At 43.7% G+C, this 21,079-nt stretch overlaps 1 protein-coding gene across 1 annotated transcript in view; it reads right to left on the reverse strand.

Annotated features, from left to right (window-relative positions):
• LOC138268264 (ATP-binding cassette sub-family C member 12-like) overlaps window positions 1–21,079 on the reverse strand; it is a 1,444,059-nt gene that overhangs the window by 1,311,021 nt on the left and 111,959 nt on the right. The window contains exon 2 of the mRNA XM_069217748.1: window positions 5,769–5,905. Within this exon, the coding sequence (XP_069073849.1) occupies window positions 5,769–5,867 (99 nt within the window). The 5' untranslated portion in view covers window positions 5,868–5,905. The remainder of the gene's footprint in view (window positions 1–5,768; window positions 5,906–21,079) is intronic.

A 21,079-nucleotide genomic window follows, 5' to 3' on the forward strand; every position in this document is an offset into this window, starting at 1 on the left:
TGCTACATAGATAATTGAACAATTGCCGATATGTGTTACTGTAAGGAAACTTATTTTTCCTTTTGTGTCTCTCCTTCGTGCTCACGGCAGCCATGGCGTTTTCAATCAGTTCGCTTTTGTCAAATAATGTTTTACTTTTTATTTTCAATTTATTTGGCAAGAAAAGTCGAGTTAGGAATTTACAACGCCAATAGCTCTAACTGGAGCAAATGGGAGACCGATTGCATTGCAAAAGCTTGTTATCCTAGTAGCTGATTGTGGTTAAAAAATACCCAACTCTCTGTAAACTAGCAGTATAATAAAAATGGTACTGTGTTTTGACCAGTTATATAATGCTTACACATAAAACTGGTCACATCTTTTGAACTAATTGCTCCTCATTATGTCCGCGAAGTCCCGAGGTGCCCAACAGTGCCAGAAATATGTTATATAATTTGCAGCATCGCCCATCTACTGCAATGCCGTCTACAACCTCGTCTATGCCGTGGCACTAAACTCAACTCCTGCTGAGGAAACCTCCGAAGTTGCGGGCCCTTAATCGCTTTGGGACTGCTGATTAAATGTTTAGATGCTCTGCCAGGAAGCAATTGTTAGGATCATATGTACCTGTAAATGTATTGAAAAATACATGTGTGGGCTTTTAACCACACCCATCACTATCACTCGATCATGGCTTGCCTTTCAAAAATTCTTTGTTACCATTGGTAAATGCTTTAGGTTTGTCCCTCCTTGGGGCGTTTTTTACCACCTTGGAGGACCAACTCAGTTACATGGATAACTGCACGTTTGCCGATATGTTTGACTGAGAGCAAACTTATTTTTCCTTTTGTGTCTCTCCTTCGCGAACACGCTCATGGCAGCCGTGGCACTTTTAATCGGCTCGCTTATGTCAACTGTTTTACTTTTAATTTTTTCTTTAGTGTGACTTTTAGAGTTGCCACATTGTAAACATCCTGCTTTTTGTTTGTTTTATTGTTATTCGCATTGCATTGGCCAACTAAAATGGTAAACACTGCATGTTTCATGTGCTTAGTGTAGTCAGACAGGTTGTAAATAGTGCTGTCTGTCTCGTGGTTATTGATGCAATAAAGCATGAGGGGAAATGCTGCCTTTTTGTACAGTGTGTCTAGTGTGGGATGCCATATCACAGGCAGAGACAGGACTATTGTATGGTGCTTAGTATAGGCTGACAGAGACTGTAAACACTGGGAAGATCTGGAAAGGGAAAAGCACGGACCACAAGCTCTTCACTGCTTGTGTCCTGTGCTTTGTACAGGCCGACATGCAGAAACAGAGGAGGCACTGCACTGGTTGCACCATGTCATTAACACGGACAGGCGCAATGAAAAGCAGCACAGGCTGCACAACTTGCACCGATTTGCTTAGTGTGGACAGGCACACAGGGAGAAAACACTGCAACATGGCACACTATGTTATTATTGGCAGGTAAAATGGACCGAAGGAGGAAGTGCACAGGATACACCATGGGCTAACTCAGACAGACACACAGGGAGGACACACTGCACTATGTGCACAGAGCTGTTATCTGCAAATATAATGGACCGAAGGAAGCAGTGCACAGGTTGCACCATAGGCTTAGTCTGACAGGCACACTAGGAGAAGATGGTACACTGTGCTGAGTGCTTTTGATTGGCATCTATAAGGGACTAATGTTTTTACCTTGTGTATAGTGTAGGCGGACAGGAGAGATTGCACTGTTTGTAACATGTGGGCAGACACTCATGCACCACGTGACAGGTATCTTTCACTGTACTTATATTTTGGAGAAGTACTGAATGTTATGTATCAAGCAGAGACTTGGAACATGCTATTAGATCATTGGGTAGATGGAGTACCTGCTTTGGAGACCCTAGACTGAACCATCTCAGTTTTCTTAGCCTGCCCACCACTCTTACTCACCTCCCTCTGCTCTATCATTCTACTCTCTCATACTGAATTTCCACTAGCAATAGTTCTCCATCTTTTTCTCCCATACCTTTCACTTCTGGATCGCCCATCCAGCCTTTTCTCCCCCCCCCTTTTCCCTGCTTAAAAAGTTACTTTTCCTGCTCTGCTGCACCGCACTTGTTTTCCCAGTGTGTTTCTTTTGTTGCTCTTTTCCTCCCTCCCTATAATTAGCCTTCTCTTTCTGTGTCTCTGTCCACTTCACTCTGCTCCTTTCTCCATCTCTTCTTTTCTGCCCCCTACACCCCTGTTGCTCAAGTCCTTCTCCATATTTAGGTGATGCGCTTTGACCTGTTGTAGGTATTGTGGGCTTTTAACCACGCCCACCACTTTCACTCATTTGTGGGCTTGCCTTTCAAAAATCCTTTGTTATTGGTAAATGCTTTACGTTTGACCCACTTTGGGAAGGTTTTGTTACTGCTTTGCAGACTGACCCTGCTACATAGATAATTGAACAATTGCCGATATGTGTTACTGTAAGGAAACTTATTTTTCCTTTTGTGTCTCTCCTTCGTGCTCATGGCAGCCATGGCGTTTTCAATCAGTTCGCTTTTGTCAAATAATGTTTTACTTTTTATTTTCAATTTATTTGGCAAGAAAAGTCGAGTTAGGAATTTACAACGCCAATAGCTCTAACTGGAGCAAATGGGAGACCGATTGCATTGCAAAAGCTTGTTATCCTAGTAGCTGATTGTGGTTAAAAAATACCCAACTCTCTGTAAACTAGCAGTATAATAAAAATGGTACTGTGTTTTGACCAGTTATATAATGCTTACACATAAAACTGGTCACATCTTTTGAACTAATTGCTCCTCATTATGTCCGCGAAGTCCCGAGGTGCCCAACAGTGCCAGAAATATGTTATATAATTTGCAGCATCGCCCATCTACTGCAATGCCGTCTACAACCTCGTCTATGCCGTGGCACTAAACTCAACTCCTGCTGAGGAAACCTCCGAAGTTGCGGGCCCTTAATCGCTTTGGGACTGCTGATTAAATGTTTAGATGCTCTGCCAGGAAGCAATTGTTAGGATCATATGTACCTGTAAATGTATTGAAAAATACATGTGTGGGCTTTTAACCACACCCATCACTATCACTCGATCATGGCTTGCCTTTCAAAAATTCTTTGTTACCATTGGTAAATGCTTTAGGTTTGTCCCTCCTTGGGGCGTTTTTTACCACCTTGGAGGACCAACTCAGTTACATGGATAACTGCACGTTTGCCGATATGTTTGACTGAGAGCAAACTTATTTTTCCTTTTGTGTCTCTCCTTCGCGAACACGCTCATGGCAGCCGTGGCACTTTTAATCGGCTCGCTTATGTCAATTGTTTTACTTTTAATTTTTTCTTTAGTGTGACTTTTAGAGTTGCCACATTGTAAACATCCTGCTTTTTGTTTGTTTTATTGTTATTCGCATTGCATTGGCCAACTAAAATGGTAAACACTGCATGTTTCATGTGCTTAGTGTAGTCAGACAGGTTGTAAATAGTGCTGTCTGTCTCGTGGTTATTGATGCAATAAAGCATGAGGGGAAATGCTGCCTTTTTGTACAGTGTGTCTAGTGTGGGATGCCATATCACAGGCAGAGACAGGACTATTGTATGGTGCTTAGTATAGGCTGACAGAGACTGTAAACACTGGGAAGATCTGGAAAGGGAAAAGCACGGACCACAAGCTCTTCACTGCTTGTGTCCTGTGCTTTGTACAGGCCGACATGCAGAAACAGAGGAGGCACTGCACTGGTTGCACCATGTCATTAACACGGACAGGCGCAATGAAAAGCAGCACAGGCTGCACAACTTGCACCGATTTGCTTAGTGTGGACAGGCACACAGGGAGAAAACACTGCAACATGGCACACTATGTTATTATTGGCAGGTAAAATGGACCGAAGGAGGAAGTGCACAGGATACACCATGGGCTAACTCAGACAGACACACAGGGAGGACACACTGCACTATGTGCACAGAGCTGTTATCTGCAAATATAATGGACCGAAGGAAGCAGTGCACAGGTTGCACCATAGGCTTAGTCTGACAGGCACACTAGGAGAAGATGGTACACTGTGCTGAGTGCTTTTGATTGGCATCTATAAGGGACTAATGTTTTTACCTTGTGTATAGTGTAGGCGGACAGGAGAGATTGCACTGTTTGTAACATGTGGGCAGACACTCATGCACCACGTGACAGGTATCTTTCACTGTACTTATATTTTGGAGAAGTACTGAATGTTATGTATCAAGCAGAGACTTGGAACATGCTATTAGATCATTGGGTAGATGGAGTACCTGCTTTGGAGACCCTAGACTGAACCATCTCAGTTTTCTTAGCCTGCCCACCACTCTTACTCACCTCCCTCTGCTCTATCATTCTACTCTCTCATACTGAATTTCCACTAGCAATAGTTCTCCATCTTTTTCTCCCATACCTTTCACTTCTGGATCGCCCATCCAGCCTTTTCTCCCCCCCCCTTTTCCCTGCTTAAAAAGTTACTTTTCCTGCTCTGCTGCACCGCACTTGTTTTCCCAGTGTGTTTCTTTTGTTGCTCTTTTCCTCCCTCCCTATAATTAGCCTTCTCTTTCTGTGTCTCTGTCCACTTCACTCTGCTCCTTTCTCCATCTCTTCTTTTCTGCCCCCTACACCCCTGTTGCTCAAGTCCTTCTCCATATTTAGGTGATGCGCTTTGACCTGTTGTAGGTATTGTGGGCTTTTAACCACGCCCACCACTTTCACTCATTTGTGGGCTTGCCTTTCAAAAATCCTTTGTTATTGGTAAATGCTTTACGTTTGACCCACTTTGGGAAGGTTTTGTTACTGCTTTGCAGACTGACCCTGCTACATAGATAATTGAACAATTGCCGATATGTGTTACTGTAAGGAAACTTATTTTTCCTTTTGTGTCTCTCCTTCGTGCTCATGGCAGCCATGGCGTTTTCAATCAGTTCGCTTTTGTCAAATAATGTTTTACTTTTTATTTTCAATTTATTTGGCAAGAAAAGTCGAGTTAGGAATTTACAACGCCAATAGCTCTAACTGGAGCAAATGGGAGACCGATTGCATTGCAAAAGCTTGTTATCCTAGTAGCTGATTGTGGTTAAAAAATACCCAACTCTCTGTAAACTAGCAGTATAATAAAAATGGTACTGTGTTTTGACCAGTTATATAATGCTTACACATAAAACTGGTCACATCTTTTGAACTAATTGCTCCTCATTATGTCCGCGAAGTCCCGAGGTGCCCAACAGTGCCAGAAATATGTTATATAATTTGCAGCATCGCCCATCTACTGCAATGCCGTCTACAACCTCGTCTATGCCGTGGCACTAAACTCAACTCCTGCTGAGGAAACCTCCGAAGTTGCGGGCCCTTAATCGCTTTGGGACTGCTGATTAAATGTTTAGATGCTCTGCCAGGAAGCAATTGTTAGGATCATATGTACCTGTAAATGTATTGAAAAATATTTACAGTAACAATTTGTTTTGTGGATGCCACAATTAAAATATGAGAACTTTACAGATCTGCGTTCACACAGAATTGAAACGTTCTAATTTGTATATCCGCTTTTTGGTAAAACAGCTTTCATGGGGTTATTTTTAATGAGAATTTTTTTTTTTATTATTTTATTTTTTTAGTTTGTATTCAGTTTTATAAACATAATAATGTACGCAAGTTTTTTGAGTCTAACCAGTTGGTCATTACATGGATAGAAAACCTTCCTACAATGCATTATCGCATATAAATGATCCATCATTAACTTTTGTGGTTGAATAGTATACGAGTGCCGTAAATGTTTACTTACAGAAGGGAGGCCAGTGACGTTGTTTTCGACCGTTTCCCTGTTCTCCGAGTCAATGGATCCATAATTTTTGAGAAACCGTGCTTCATCCTTCAAGGACATGTTCTCTTAATAGCTCATCAATTTGGTGTTCTGAATTTCTAAAGTAAAGAAAGAAAATATTTGAAAATACAATCCAGTTTTGATAAGGAAAAAAGTGTATATTAAAGAATATTTTGTTTTTATTATTGCCGGATACAGTTTCCTTGCATAGCAAATGTGTTGCGGTGTGTCAATAGCAAGGTACTGGAGAAATGGGGGAATCTTGTGAGGAAGAATGCTGCCAGAGGATGGAATGGCGTAGGAGATAACGGAAGGTGCTGTACAGCACATACTTGGAATGAAGATCATTGGGCAGAGGAGGGACCTTGAAGCGTGGTGTGGAAACGAAGAGCGTTTGACACATGTTTTTTAGAGATGAAGGTGTTGTGGAAATGTTAAGCATGTGCAATGGGGAAGAGGCTCAGTTTGGGGGGCACTAGCAATAGAAGTGCACATGGGAAATTACAACAAAATGATTTTTTCCCGTCACATGCCTCTACATGACTTCATAGAAATAAAAGACAAGCATTTGGAAATGCGTTAGGTTTTGCCAATGTGATTGAATATGTATTCTTGGTACGTTTTTAATATATGAGCAGTTGTGCATTATAAAGGGTGGTGCAGAGAAACCTAACCACAAACACAGCACAAGTGTTATACAGGGGACACTTAAAAATCCCCCCCCCCCCTTCAGTGCCAGAAACAACAGGAGTTGGGCATGTAATTCTTTATTTTATCTACAAACAAAAAAATATTTATTTTTTCTTTCTTTTGTTTTGGAGAGGGCCCAGAAGCTCCCCAACAGTGCTGCAGAGCTGTACGAGTAACAATTTTGCTTGAGCACATTCCCTGCAGCTTTGGCACGTCCCTCAATCTCTGTACACACATGTCCCTTGCAGCCTGGATATTTTGGGGCAGCTGCTACAGTTCTCTCACCCGCACTTGATAGTAGAGTGTCCTCGCTGGTGAATGACTGCCTCCAGCAGCACGGAGAGCCATGGATGCCTTGGATGTTAAAAAGCATCCTCCTTGTGCTTTCCCAGACGCATTCAAGCAAAACCCCTGTCAACGTTGAAATGAACTGGGTGCCTCGAACATCTGTTCCGCAAAAGAACTGCTATGCACCCCAATATGCCCTCATCAAGCTGTTTGGTCAGCAAATAGGGTCACGAACATGCCGAAAGTGGCTGGAAAACTTTTACATATGCACTTGTTACTACGTAATATACTTTTCAATAAGTGGCTGCACGAAGTGCATTCAGAATACGTGCAAACTAAAAATACAAGAGGCTCTTTGTCGAGTGAAGCCATCTCGTTCTGTGGTAAATAGCTGTTCACAATGAAGGCAACTCAAATGTGGATTCTCTCTTTGTGCATGTGGGTCATTCGGCGCCCGTCTGACAAAGTCCAATCAGGTTGCTCCGACATCGGAAACCTGTAACGTTGTGTTCCAGAGTCGGGTAGCCTACTTATGCCAAAAAGTGGATGGCATGTTAACAAGAGGGACTAGTGAGTTTAAATAACTCAGGAGAAGAATGCACGGTACAGTTAATTTAGAAAGTAAGAGACAACACCAAGACAAAGACGAGTCACTTATTTGAAAAAAAACCAGCCTGAAAGCAATACATCTAAATGCTAGCTTTTGAGCTTATTTTAAGAGGTGATTAGCATTGTTTAAACTTACATCTGCACTCTAAGAACAATTATAACAAGCCGAAGATGCCCACGTTAGCGTACTCACCAGCACAGGGGCCATTCGTAGAAATTACAGCTGGCCTCAGCCCTGGTACACTGGTACAGACTCACCGGGCCCGAAGTACCTGTAACTCAGAGGCGCTCAGTAAACAGGTACTGAAGTGGATGCATGCTTATGCCCGGGGTGGCGGTAGAGTGCACGCAATGACAAACATGCTCAACTTGTGCCCCGGGAACACTAAATAGTGCGAGCTTCGTCTGGAACACAGAGAAGGATTAAATGGCACGTCCGAGGATTTCCATTCCATCAAGATAATAACAGCGCGCTGAGCCCACAACAGTCAGGCAGTGCTGTAACTTTGAAGCAAGGGTGCAGTTCGTTAGGTTTTATTTTGTTTTCCCGATCGTTGCTTGAGACTCTTAAAAGAAGTTCCGCCAAAGCGAATGAACACAGTACTTTGTCCATGTTTGCCATGAGAAACTGAAAAGAATAACATTTGGGAAGCTAGTCTGGTGGCCATTGCCCGGAAGTGGCACAGAGGGCAGTAATCATGGACTGTTTGCCATTTAATCACTGGTAAATGACACATCAGGAATGTTTGATCACAAAGTACATTTACATGTGTTCATAGGGAAGGTCAGAAAAAGCATTGTAACGTAACTCATCTAAAAATGCACAGCACGTGCAATAACATTTGAAATACACATTAGCATATCTGATTTTTTTTTTATAGACATGTTTATTAGCATTTTCAAACAAAAATATATATATCAGAACAACATCACAGATGCAACTAATCCACAAGACATATCTTTACATATCCTTGTAGTCATGTTTATCAGAAACCCGCACCACCCTCAATCCAGTCCGACAAACGGTTGACCACTAATCTGCCCGCAACCAGTGTGTGAATGCCCACTGCGGAATTTACAGCAGCCTAGCATTTGAGGGGGGCATTATTTTCCTATTCATCTCCCTCCTAGGTCACTAAATCCTTAACTACCTTATCGTTCCAGCGGGTAACTTTGGTGTGCTGCTCATCCCAGCTAATGCCCATTCAAGTAGATCTCACCTCCAAACCGGGACCTCCGGCGATCGAGTCCCCCTCCAGTGGATAGCCATCCGTTATCTCACCAGGACGACTCCAAGTGAAAGCATCTGGGCTGCATTTTCAGTACCCTGCCCCACTGGAGCATTCTCACCAGAGTTTCACCATTTTCGTCAGGATCACCCCGACTATATGTTAAAGTGTGGTAACCACTTCCGCCCAGAATCACACTAGATGCACATTGGACAATGTCATATGAAAGAAGTCTGTCGAAGGCTGGCTGCATCTGCCATACTTTGTTGGGGTCACATATATATTTTAGTGTTTCTTAGGGATCATGTAGGTTTGGTGCAGAAATGTAAACTGAATAAGTTTGAAACAGGAATTGGGCCATACCAGCCAGACCTGATCACATGCTCTCCAACACTCAGCATTAGTCAGCTCATCTACACAGTCAGCACTCCACCTATATTAGCATGCACTGTCACTCCCCCTTTGTCTGTGAGTCTTATACAGTCTGCTAGAACCATCAGCTGTCTCATCACAGCATGTTCCTGCGATTTCTCTGGAAATGAGGTCCAGAGCCCATGGGTCCTATGAGCCAAACTAGTGTACTGCAGGCATTGCTCCAGGCCCACCCCAAACAGTTCCTTGGCCATCTCAAAAGAAAGCAACCTCTTATTGAGATGGAGGTTCCTTGTATTTGTGCAGCCACCCTCCCACTACCTCGCAAAGGTCATGCTTCTTAGAAGGGCAGAAAATGGCTGCATAGCCCATGGGGGGCAGGTGTTCTGAGTAAGGAGCTCTCCACAAGACCATGACCACCACTCTATGCCACACTTGCCCATCTGCTGCAACCATTAAGGGAGGGAACCAGGGACTATTTTCCCCATCATGAGGACCTCTAGTAATGTGTGCGGGTCATAATGTTGTGTAGCCATTTTAGTTGCAGCTCCATGCACATTATTTTAGCACACTAGGCCTGCCGCTGTGAACATTAACCTAGATACATTTTATTCAGCTTCATTTATTATTTCAGCAACAGCCACATTTGTGATCTTGTTTTATTTCTCTCTATCTAACTGTTCTTTGCCTAGGCCAGCAATGCATTCTTAAACAAGACATTTCTTTCACTCCTTGCTTTTCTCAAGGCTGCAATAAGATAGGTTTCCGGTAAACATGGTAACGCTTTGTTTCGGGTATTCATATAAACATACATATCCTTATGTAGGGACATTTTCTCAGAATATCACTTGTTTTATTGTAAAAACACTTCTCTGTCCCATACACGTTAGAGGGAGATTCCAGCCAGATGACCACGACTGTATGCTGATTGCTGACCCTTCGCTACAGCTGCTTCTTTAGGCTACAGGCCTCTTGTTCAGGTATGGTGGATGATGTCTTCCCAGAGGAACCTGAAGGGCAGAACTAGAGCTTAACATGCCGTGCTCTAATATAGCCTAGGTAGGAATTATTTTAATGACTCTAGTGACAACATGGTGGCGTTATTTTTATGCTTCACTCTCCTTGTCACAATTTTAATCCTGTCATGCTTCATAGTCCTGGTTATTGCAGTACATGCTTTATTATCTAGGATGCAGTTGCTTCATTAAAACATATACTGTCTCTGATTGTCTTTGCATATGTGAGACTAATGTAACTGAGAGAAATGGATGTGATCTGAGTGACCACAATTTCCCTGAGGAGTCAATTGTGTCATGCGCTTGGCTGCCCAATTATCCCTGCTCTTGTGTGGAGATGAGGTACTGCTAGTTAGCCGGAGCAAAACCAGGATTAGGCCGACAGGTGTCACCTGTAGTGGGTTAGACGCAGTCCCCCCACCCTGCAGGCGATTCTGCCGCTCAAATCCAGTAGTCTTATTAGAATAATGAGAGCCTACACAACATGGCACCGCCAACGTTTGGTCAGGCTCTAATTTTTCAGGTCCTCCTCTGTCTCACTACATACAAAGACACCTCAGTATATATACAGAGACGTCCGTGGTATTGAGGATTTCCTCCTCAGCTAAGTAGGGAGTACCTAACTAACGCTGTAGGTTGTTCAAGCTTGAACTCTAAAAGGATAATCCCCATTTGGTTTGCTTATCTCTGAACAAAACTTCCCATTCATTATGGTGAGTCCACAACAGGTAGCAATTGCAGTCAGTATACAACCACCCCATATTTTCCCATACGGGACCTCAGGATAAACACAGAATATTAACTATGTGCTTGCCATTTGGGATGGTTCCCACAAACGATAACTGCAATATATGAGGCACAGTATTTGCCATGCTCTATACTACCGCACACGGTACACCGACACTTGCCAACTTACCGGAAGTGTTGAAACAAATTAAAGATGAATACAGGGCTGCCCCAGCCCCGGACTTGGGGATGCAACTAATGGGCAACTTTGCCTCAATTATATTAAGTAACCTTAAAGGGGAAACGGTCGCACTAGCATTGCACATGCTGCTCTGGGACGTTCTTCCACCGGATTAAGAACGTGAGCTGCCAAAGATGATCGTGGAGACCTACTCTAGCATTGGTCGAGATAGTCTGGGGGCCAGACCTAAATAACACAATTCCAGAGTAAATCTAATGAAGATTCTACCAAGCAAGCTCCTGAGGGTACTAAGAAACACTGGGATAAACAAAAAAAACCTAAAAAGAAAGAGGAGAATCTTCGCATACGGAGACCCCACAGAATAGATACAACCTTAGAAATAGGGATAATATAAAAACACCTGATAGATATCAATATACTGATACACGCCAATCTCTTACCTTTCAGGACTCACCGGAAAAATACAGTGAGGGTGGTGGGCGGTCAGAGCGAAGAACTGAGTACGTGAAACCAAGAAAGGAATCACAACGCTCAACAGAAGTTTCTGTTAAAAAAGAAGATAAACTTCCCCAATAAAAACCCCAATTCAAAAAGAAAAAGGTGGCAGCAGTTGCAGTTCGACATGCCACTCAAGAAGAGGGCTCTATTGAAGAACAAGAAGTGGGCATTAGCGCTATTAGACAGCGCGGCAGAGGTCACAATAGTTCACCGGAATCTTCTAGAGCATCTGGAGGTGAAAGCAACTGATGACTTCCTTCAAGTATAGACTGCAGACATGTGTGTCTCCACGCCTGATAGGGTGTACAAAGTAACGTTACAGCTAGAAGGAGACATTGAGCGCACAATCAATGCAATCTTTTGGGACCGCATCGTAAACATATATGATATTCTACTGGCCAAAAGGGATTGGCCACCTGAATTTGTCCGTACTTGCCCATATGGGGAAGATGTTATCAAACCTTCTTTCTCGCCTCTTGTTCCCGAGGAGCTCGCAGAGTCCTACGTCATCAATTGGGCATTGGCACAGGCACCCGCATTATATCGCAACCATGTAGGGTGGGATAAAGAATCCCTCTATCATGTAATCCCTATTAAAAATCAACCTCAACCACAACCCCAATATCCTATTAAACATGATGCAAAAGCACATTGTTAAAGAAATCCTCACGCAACTGGAGTACCAGGGCATAATCGAACCCTGTGTCTCACCAATGAATAATCCCTTATTCCCAGTAGCTAAACCGGACCATTCGTACAGAATAGTCTTAGACTACAGACATTTGAACAGTCATTCATGCACATACGCTATACAAAACTCACATAGCAGAGCACTCATGAATAACATAGTGCGTAAAAAATACAAAACACTGGACATTTACACTGGTTTCTTCTGCCAAAATATAGCGCCTGAGAGTAGAGAGTTAACAAACTAGGCTCCCAGAAAAAATTCTGTTGTTTACCCGAGGGGTACAAGAACAGTCCAGGACTGTTCGCAGCTCACGTGACTTCAATTTTGCACGGGACTGACCCTGAAGCATTGTCCTATGTAGATGATATTTAGCTCATGGGTGATGAATTACTACACCATTTAAGACGGGTAGCCCGCATTGTTGTGGGATTTGCCGAGTTCGGCTACAAATTCAGTTTAAAAAACAAAACAAAAATAGCCTTCCTTAGCGTCCTGTTTCTGGAATATGAGCTATCAAGTGAAGGAAAGAGCCTAGCGCCACAATTCTTGGAAAAATGCGCACAGTTACAACCTCCAAATATAATTAAAAAACTCCAATCACTTTTGGGTTTCCTAAATTTTGGCAGAACCTACATTCCGGATTACACATCAGGCATAAAACCTTTATATGACTTAATACTTCCTGGCTTTTCAAGTAAATTTTGGACAGTCGAACAAACATGCATTCTCAGAGCTTTGCACACAGACATGCTTGCAGCACAACCCTTATACATGAGGGACAATAAAAAACATCTGGTCATCAGAGTAATTGCTGGTGCCATTGGTTTCACCTATGTAACTTTCAATGAGGGTGAGACAGTCCTGATTGCATACAAATTATATTTGTATTGAGCAGCAGAACAACTCTTTGCTCCCACTGAGAAAATTCCCACTGTTGTTCAGATGGCCGTCATTAACCCCTTCTGTGCTGGGGACGTAATGGTTACGCCCACTGGCACAGTGCTCTTGTGCCGAGGACGTAACCATTACATCCTCGGCACTGAGCTCAGAGGGAGCGCTACGCTCCCTCTGTGGGCTTCTCTCTCACCCCCCAAGGCAGGGATGGAAGGGGAAGCCCTTCCACCCCCACGCCCCCACCCCTCCTAATGACGTCAGCGGGCGATTGCACACTGACATCATTACAGGGTGCTGGTCGCACTGGAAGCCATTTGCTTCCAGTGCGCGATTGGAGAAACAGGTGAGTTTCTGCTCCGGCGGGTGGGGGGTTTCAATCAAAGAGGCATCAGGGGAAAGGAACGGGTTTTCCTTTCCCCCGGTGTCTCTTTGAGCATTCCTGCTGCCCGATCGCATTGCGATCGGGCAGCAGGAATGCCCACTAGACGCCAGGGATTTTTTTGTTGTTGTTTATTTTCATTGTTTCTGTATCAGGGAGCGGCACCTTGGGCAAGTGTCGCTCCCATTTGGGGAGCATGTTTGCTGAGGCCATTTCTGCCCCCCCTGGGGGCAGATTGGCCTACTATTTGTAGGCTGATCTGCACCCAAGGGGGGCAGAAACCACTGGAATGCCATGGATTTTTTTTTATATGTTTATTTATGTGGAGGGGCGCCCCCTTGGGAAATGGGGCCATATAACTGTTGGCCATTTCCGCCCCCCCTTGGGGGCAGATGCCACTTAGACACCAGGGGGGGGGGAGAAAGAAAGAAATAGAGAGAGATAGAGAGAGAGAAAGAGAGAGAGAGAGAGAGAGAGGAGAGGGAGATAGTTTAGTGGATGGGAGGGGCGGCCCCTTGGGCAGGAGTCGCCCCCCTTTGGGGGCACGTGTACTATGGCCATTTTTGCCCCCCTTGGGGACACAGCTGCCTATTATTTTTAGGCTGATCTGCCCCCAAGGGGGGCAGAAACCAGTAGAACACCAGGGATGTTTGTTTATATGTTTATTTATGTGGCGGGTGCCCCCTTGGGCAAGGGGTGACCCCCAAGGCGGGCATAGAACTGTTGGCCATTTCTGCCCCCCTTGGGGGCAGTTCGGCCTATTTTTTTAGGCCCATCACTTAGGCACCAGGGATAGTCTGTGTGTGTGTTTAGTGGATGGGGGGGCGGCCCCTCGGGCAAGGGTCGCTCCCCTTTGGGGGGGCATGTGTTTTATGGCCATATCTGCCCCCCTTGGGGGCAGATCTGCCTATTATTTTTAGGCTGATCTGCCACCAAGAGGGGCAGAAACCACTGGAACACCAGGGATGTTTTTTTATTTATGTGGGGGGGAGCCCCCCCTCTTTGGCAAGGGGTGACCCCCCCCCAAGGGGGCATAGAACGGTTTGCCATTTCTGCCCCCCCTTGGGGGCAGATCGGCCTATTTTTTTTTCTTTTTCGGCCCATTACCCCACAGGGGGGCAGAAGCCACTTAGGCACCAGGGATAGTGTGTGTGTTTTTTTTTTGGGGGGGGGGTGGCCCCTTGGGCAAGGCTCGCTCCCCATGGGGACACACTACTAAAGGTATTTTCTGCCCCCCTTGGGGCAGATAGGCCTATTTTTTTAGCAGGCCCATCTGCCCCTATGGTGGGCAGAATCCACTTAGGCACCAATTTCTAAATGCTTGATGCTGGGGTGTTTGTCAACTGGCGAAGTATTTGCATTTGTGATTAAAAAAAAAATCTCCTTTTTGTTCTAGTTCAAAACTTTTGCTTTTCCTGTGGCTCCTTGCGGTTTTGGCGGTGGTTGACCTGCAGTTTGCATAGTTGCATGTTTTAGGTAAGTAAAAACAATTTACTCCAAAGGAGTATTGTTGCCATGTATGAATGACATGTTTGTAGGTGGTGTACTAAATGCAGGATTGTGTGTGAAATTGTCCTTGGATTTGTGCACAATTATATTTGTGTTGTCTTATTTCGAATTTGCTTTTTTTTCTTCCTTTTTAGTGGGATATCATTGGCAATTGCTGTGTCTGTGCAGAGTAGTTGCTGGTGAGTCAAGCTTTTTCAGGCAAGTGAGCAGTATAGGTTTTGAATTTATAACTGTTACTGATAAAGCTACACTTTATTACTTATCTTACACAGTGCTGTGGTGCATTTGTCCAGTTACTTTTCATAGGAAAGATCATGGCTAGCCGCAGGATGACTGCTCAGCAGGTGGTTGGTATGCTTTGTGAGTCATTGCCTGATCATGTATATGAGACGGACTCTGCATCTGAAGCAGAGGAGGAAGTGAGATTCTGGCAGTGAAGTTTCTGTCGGAGAGTAATCTTCTGATGAGGAAGCCGCTCTCAGTGCAGATGAAGGGCCTGTTTTAGAGGAGGACACTGATGTACCATTAGTGCAGCAACCTGGGGCTGAAAGGTTTCCCGTTACAAGACCTGAACCATGGAGCAGCCAGAGTTGCCTGCCTTTACTGGTCTCCCGGGGTGTAGAGTCAATAAAGAGAACTTTTTGCCAGTCAATTTCTTTGAGTTATTTGTGGATGATGTGATTTTGGAAGAGATTGTTGAGCAGAATAATTTGTATGCGGAACAGTATTTGAGGGACAACTCTGCTAGACTTAGGCCACACTCTAGCGCTACCCAGTGGATTCCCACAAATTTGGAGGAGATGAAAAGGTTTTTGGGTTTGACTGTTTTGATGGGTTTGATAAGGAAGCCGTAACTGGCTTCTTATTGGTCTACTAGTCCCTTGATGGCAACAGCTATATTTCTTGCAACCATGAGTCGTAATCGGTATTTGTTTCTTCTTAGGATGCTGCATTTTGTTGACCATGCATTAGCCTTGCCACGAGATCACCCTGATTCTGACCGTCCTTTTAAGATTAGGCCTGTCCTTGATCATTTTGTAGATCGTTTTTCAGAAGTCTATGTTCCAGGCAAAGAAATATCTGTGGACGAGTCTTTGGTCCTCTTCAAGGGTCGTTTGGTTTTTAGGCAGTACATTCCTAGCAAGAGGGCACGATATGGAATAAAATTGTATATGCTGTCTGAAAGTAGTACAGGATATGTGTATAGTTTCCGTGTCTACACTGGTAGGGATTCCAGTATTGACCTCTCTGGATGTCCTACCACTTTTGGAGTTACTGAGAAAATTGTGTGGGAACTTGGTAGACGACTGTTCAACAAAGGTCACCATTTGTATGTAGATAACTTCTACACTGGAGTGCAGTTTTTCAAGGAATTGTTTAGAGTGGACACTTGCTTGTGGCACAAATCGTTGTAACCGGAAAGGCTATCCAAGGGAGCTTGTCTTTAAAAACTTGAGAGGGGACAGTGCAGTGCCTTGCGGAATGATGAGCTGCTAGCTTTGAAATTTTCAGACAAGAGGGATGTCTACATGGTAAGTACCATCCATGATGAGAGTACTTCCCCCGTGACTGTTTAGGGCCAGGTTGCTGAAGTGTACAAACCTGTGTGCATTTTAGATTATAATAAGCACATGGGAGGTGTAGATAGAGTTGATCAGAGGTTGAAACCTTATACTGCTATTCGTAAGTCTTACGTTTGGTATAAGAAGTTAGCAATTCACCTCTTCCACTTGGCCACTCTTAATGCTTTTATTGTGTTTAAGGATAGGTCTCCAGAGTTAAAGATGACATTTGTGAAATTTCTGGAGTCAGTGATAGAGAGCCTTATTGTGGTGGAACAGGCAAGAGTTCCTAGAGAAGCAGTGGTGGGGATGTGGCTGGATTGAAAGATCGCCACTTTGCTGAGCACATTCCTCCCACGCCCAAAAAAAGACTTTCCAACTAAGAAACGTAGAGTCTGTGCTCGAAGAGGTATCCGAAGGGAGACTCGATCGTACCTCCCAGATTGTCCTTCAAAGCCTGGGCTGTGTGTGGGTGGTTGCTTCAAGAATTACCACACCCAGAAGAATTACTGGGAACTACCATGAGTGTAAACTGCCTGTTTTATATTTTCATGTGTTCAGTTTCATGGTTGGCATTTCTGTCATGTACTTAGTTAGAGCTTTTGTTTGTAGTTTTGTAATTATTTCTAATTAGTTAGTGGTTTCTTTGTTTTTAAAACAAAAAAAAAAAAGCGATGCCATTGTGTGTGGAGTGGCACTTGGCTGACGGTGTACATATTGACTTGCTGCTGGCTACTGCAACACCATGCCAGCCAAACGCCAGTCCACACACTCCCATCAGCTGGTGTGATTGCTGTATCAGGCATGTGGGTGAGAGAGCGTAGTTTAAATATTACATATACTAAAAGTGAAATGCTTAATGATGCTGCATAGAAAACGACAATAATTAGTGTTTTGCTTAAACACGCATCTGAATTACGACTATAATGTGTGAGGTCACCAATATACGTGAACTAACAATAATGAGTAAAACTGTTCATGCTATGGTTTTATATTAACATTTACTATATCGCATTTGTATTAAAAATCTCATAGGCCTTAAGTTAGCGTGAGTTGTAGATTTAGCTTGCTAGCTCTCATATTAAAGCATTTTTCTCTGTTTTCCATTGTGCTGACTCGCAAAGGGCCATGACCCTGCATTTGCTCCTTTCCTTTCATTTTATGTATCAACCCAGATTCTGTTCTCACTCGCATGCTCGTTGTTTAGTATGAGTTATGTACAAAAGTTGAAACAAAAGTAGATTAATGTAATGTACAAGGACGTTTAACCATGGACAAAGGAAACTCATGACCTGAGAAGACGTGCCAAATGGTGAAGTGAAATCCGGATGTGCCACCTCCGAAGGCGTCAATTACGAAGACCAATCAAAATGTTATGGATTATCATGGGGTGACAATTGGAATTACCTAATGCTTAATTTGATAGGTTAAAGATAGTGAGGTATAGTAAATGTCCAATAGAATTTTGGGGGAAGGTATTACGAAAAAGGGATAAAAACCCATGTCACAGAAGGGTCGTTAGAACTAGGTAGGGAATGCTGTCGATTTTATCCAGAAACTCTGTCACTTTGTTTGGTGACTTTGAGATTTAATAAACCGTCCTCAGCCATAGATTGCCCCTTTTCGCTTCTCCTCCTTATGAGGGAAAGTGTCCCCTGTCTTTTAGACAAGGTTATTCGACCGATGTCCTGAAGACGAAGACTGATCCTTTGTGCTGACCTAATCCTTGGAGGGTAATTATAACAATGCAATATGTAATTTGTCTGTTTGCTTTTCCTTTCTAGGTACCAACTGCTCATTTTTTAATAGAGGCCATAGTTAGATGTTTTCTAAATTTATGTTCTAAATTATTTTGCATGAAGCCCAACATGCTGATGCTAATTAGTGGTTAGGACAGATAATCACTCTGACTGACGCAAATAGACAGAGACTGACGTTGCGCTATGCTGAACTGAGACATATGTGATATTCTTTGTATTCTGATCTATGTTCACGCCGTGCTATGTCCTTATGTTTGTGATTCTTGCATTAATGAAATCATATCAAAATTGTCATATTGTGACTATGCTCTTATGCTTCTTGGTTTTGAGATTGACACTTTTGCTAGTAGATTGTAATTAATAGGGAATAAAATTCATGAAATTCTTTCAAAAGGCGTGGTTATTCATGGCTGAAACGTCATGATTGCGTCGACAATTTGATTAATGTCTTTAACCAAAGTAAAGTGCATTGTGGTGGTGAATATTGATGACATTATTGATATATTGCTTGACCTGTTGATCAGTTATCTCATCCTACTGTGTCTCACCACTGGGTCACAAGATTCATTGGCCTAAAACGAGTCCTAGTGTGTATAAATTAACATAAAGGGACGCATTAACATGGGCATATGTAAGTGATAGGCCCTTGAGTGGAGCGGGCTGTCGATGCGAGTGTTGTAATGTGCTGGCAATGTGTCATGTATGAAAGGTGTGCGAATGGACTGTAAAGCGTGTGGTGCCTTGCCGTGGCTTGACAGCTCACGAGCTGTGAGTCATTGGTTCAGTTTTTTGGCCTTTCAGTTATTAACAGTGCATTTCATTTTTGTGAAATCTCTTGTTAATAAAATTTGATTCACCAAACCATCACTCACCCTTGTGCCAAATCCAACCAGTATGTGTGGTAAAAATGACAAAACCTGCTCCACTGTAATCAGGCGTCGCAGGCACACCTGTGACACGCTAGGTGTCTCAGGTGGACCCCGATGGTGAAGCATGCCACCAACTTGGTTGGTGGGTGAGGGGTCTTTTTAACATAACCTAAGTGTGTTTCTTTTCACAATTTTAGTGTTTGGAACATCACACTAGTATATGGACACACTAAAATGATCTATTGCAAAACTACCTGGGTTTGGGGGGGGGGGGAAGGGTGTAGGAAGGTAGCCTCTTTCTAGCCTTGTTACCCCCACTTCTGGCCTGTTTTTGAGTATATGCCAGGGTGTTTTTACTGCCTCACTGGGATGCTGCCAGCCAGGACCCCAGTGCTCATAGTGGAAACCCTATTTGTCAGTGTGTTTGATATGGGTCACTGGGACCCTGCTAGCCAGGACCCCAGGGCTCATAGTTTGTGGCCTAAATGTGTTCCCTGTGTGGTGCCTAACTGTGTCACGGAGGCTCTGCTAACCAGAATCTCAGTGCTTATGCTCTCCCTGCTTTTAAATTTGTCACTGCAGGCTAGTGACCATTTTTACCAATTCCTATTTGCACACTGGAACAGCCTTATAATTCCCTAGTATATAGTACCTAGGTACCCAGGGTATTGGGGTTCCAGGAGATCCCTATGGGCTGCAGCATTTCTTTTGCCACCCATAGGGAGCTCAGACAATTCTTACACAGGACTGCCACTGCAGCCTGAGTGAAATAACGTCCACGTTATTTCACAGCCATTTTACACTGCACTTAAGTAGCTTATAAGTCACCTATATGTCTAACCCTCACTTAGTGAAGGTTAGGTGCAAAGTTACTAAGTGTGAGGGCACCCTGACAATAGCGAAGGTGCCCCCAAATTGTTCAAGGCAATTTCCCCGGACTTTGTGAGTGCAGGGACACCATTACACGCGTGCACTACATAAAGGTCAATACCTATATGTAGCTTCACAAAGGTAACTCCGAATATGGCCATGTAACATGTCTAAGATTATGGAATTGTCCCCCCCCCATGCCAAATCTGGTATTGGGGTGCCAATCCCATGCATCCCCGGGGCTCCAGCATGGACCCTTGGTACCGCCAAACTAGCTCTCTGGGGTTGTCACTGCAGCTGCCGCCGCTGCTGCCAACCCTCAGACAGGTTTCTGCCCTCCTGGGGTCTGGGCAGACCAGTCCCAGGAAGGCAGAACAAAGGATTTCCTCGGAGAGAGGGTGTTTGTAGGAGGCTGGACTGGCTTGTAGTGAGTACCAAGGGGTACTTGCACCTTGCACCAGGCCCAGTTATCCCTTATTAGTGTATAGGGTGTCTAGCAGCTTAGGCTGATAGATAATGGTAGCTTAGCAGAGCAGCTTAGGCTGAACTAGGAGACGTGTGAAGCTACTACAGTACCACTTAGTGTCATATGCACAATATCATAAGAAAACACAATACACAGTTATACTAAAAATAAAGGTACTTTATTTTTATGACAATATGCCAAAGTATCTTAGAGTGTACCCTCAGTGAGAGGATAGGAAATATACACAAGATATATATACACAATAGCAAAAATATGCAGTATAGTCTTAGAAAACAGTGCAAACAATGTATAGTTACAATAGGATGCAATGGGGAAACATAGGGATAGGGGCAACACAAACCATATACTCCAAAAGTGGAATGCGAACCACGAATGGACCCCAAACCTATGTGACCTTGTAGAGGGTCGCTGGGACTATTAGAAAATAGTGAGAGTTAGAAAAATAACCCTCCCCAAGACCCTGAAAAGTGAGTGCAAAGTGCACTAAAGTTCCCCTAAGGACAAAGTAGTCGAGTTAGAGGAATAATGCAGGAAAGACACAAACCAGCAATGCAACAACTGTGGATTTCCAATCTAGGGTACCTGTGGAACAAGGGGACCAAGTCCAAAAGTCACAAGCAA

Source organism: Pleurodeles waltl, chromosome 12 (assembly GCF_031143425.1).
Source record: "Pleurodeles waltl isolate 20211129_DDA chromosome 12, aPleWal1.hap1.20221129, whole genome shotgun sequence".
Classification (NCBI taxonomy): domain Eukaryota; kingdom Metazoa; phylum Chordata; class Amphibia; order Caudata; family Salamandridae; genus Pleurodeles; species Pleurodeles waltl.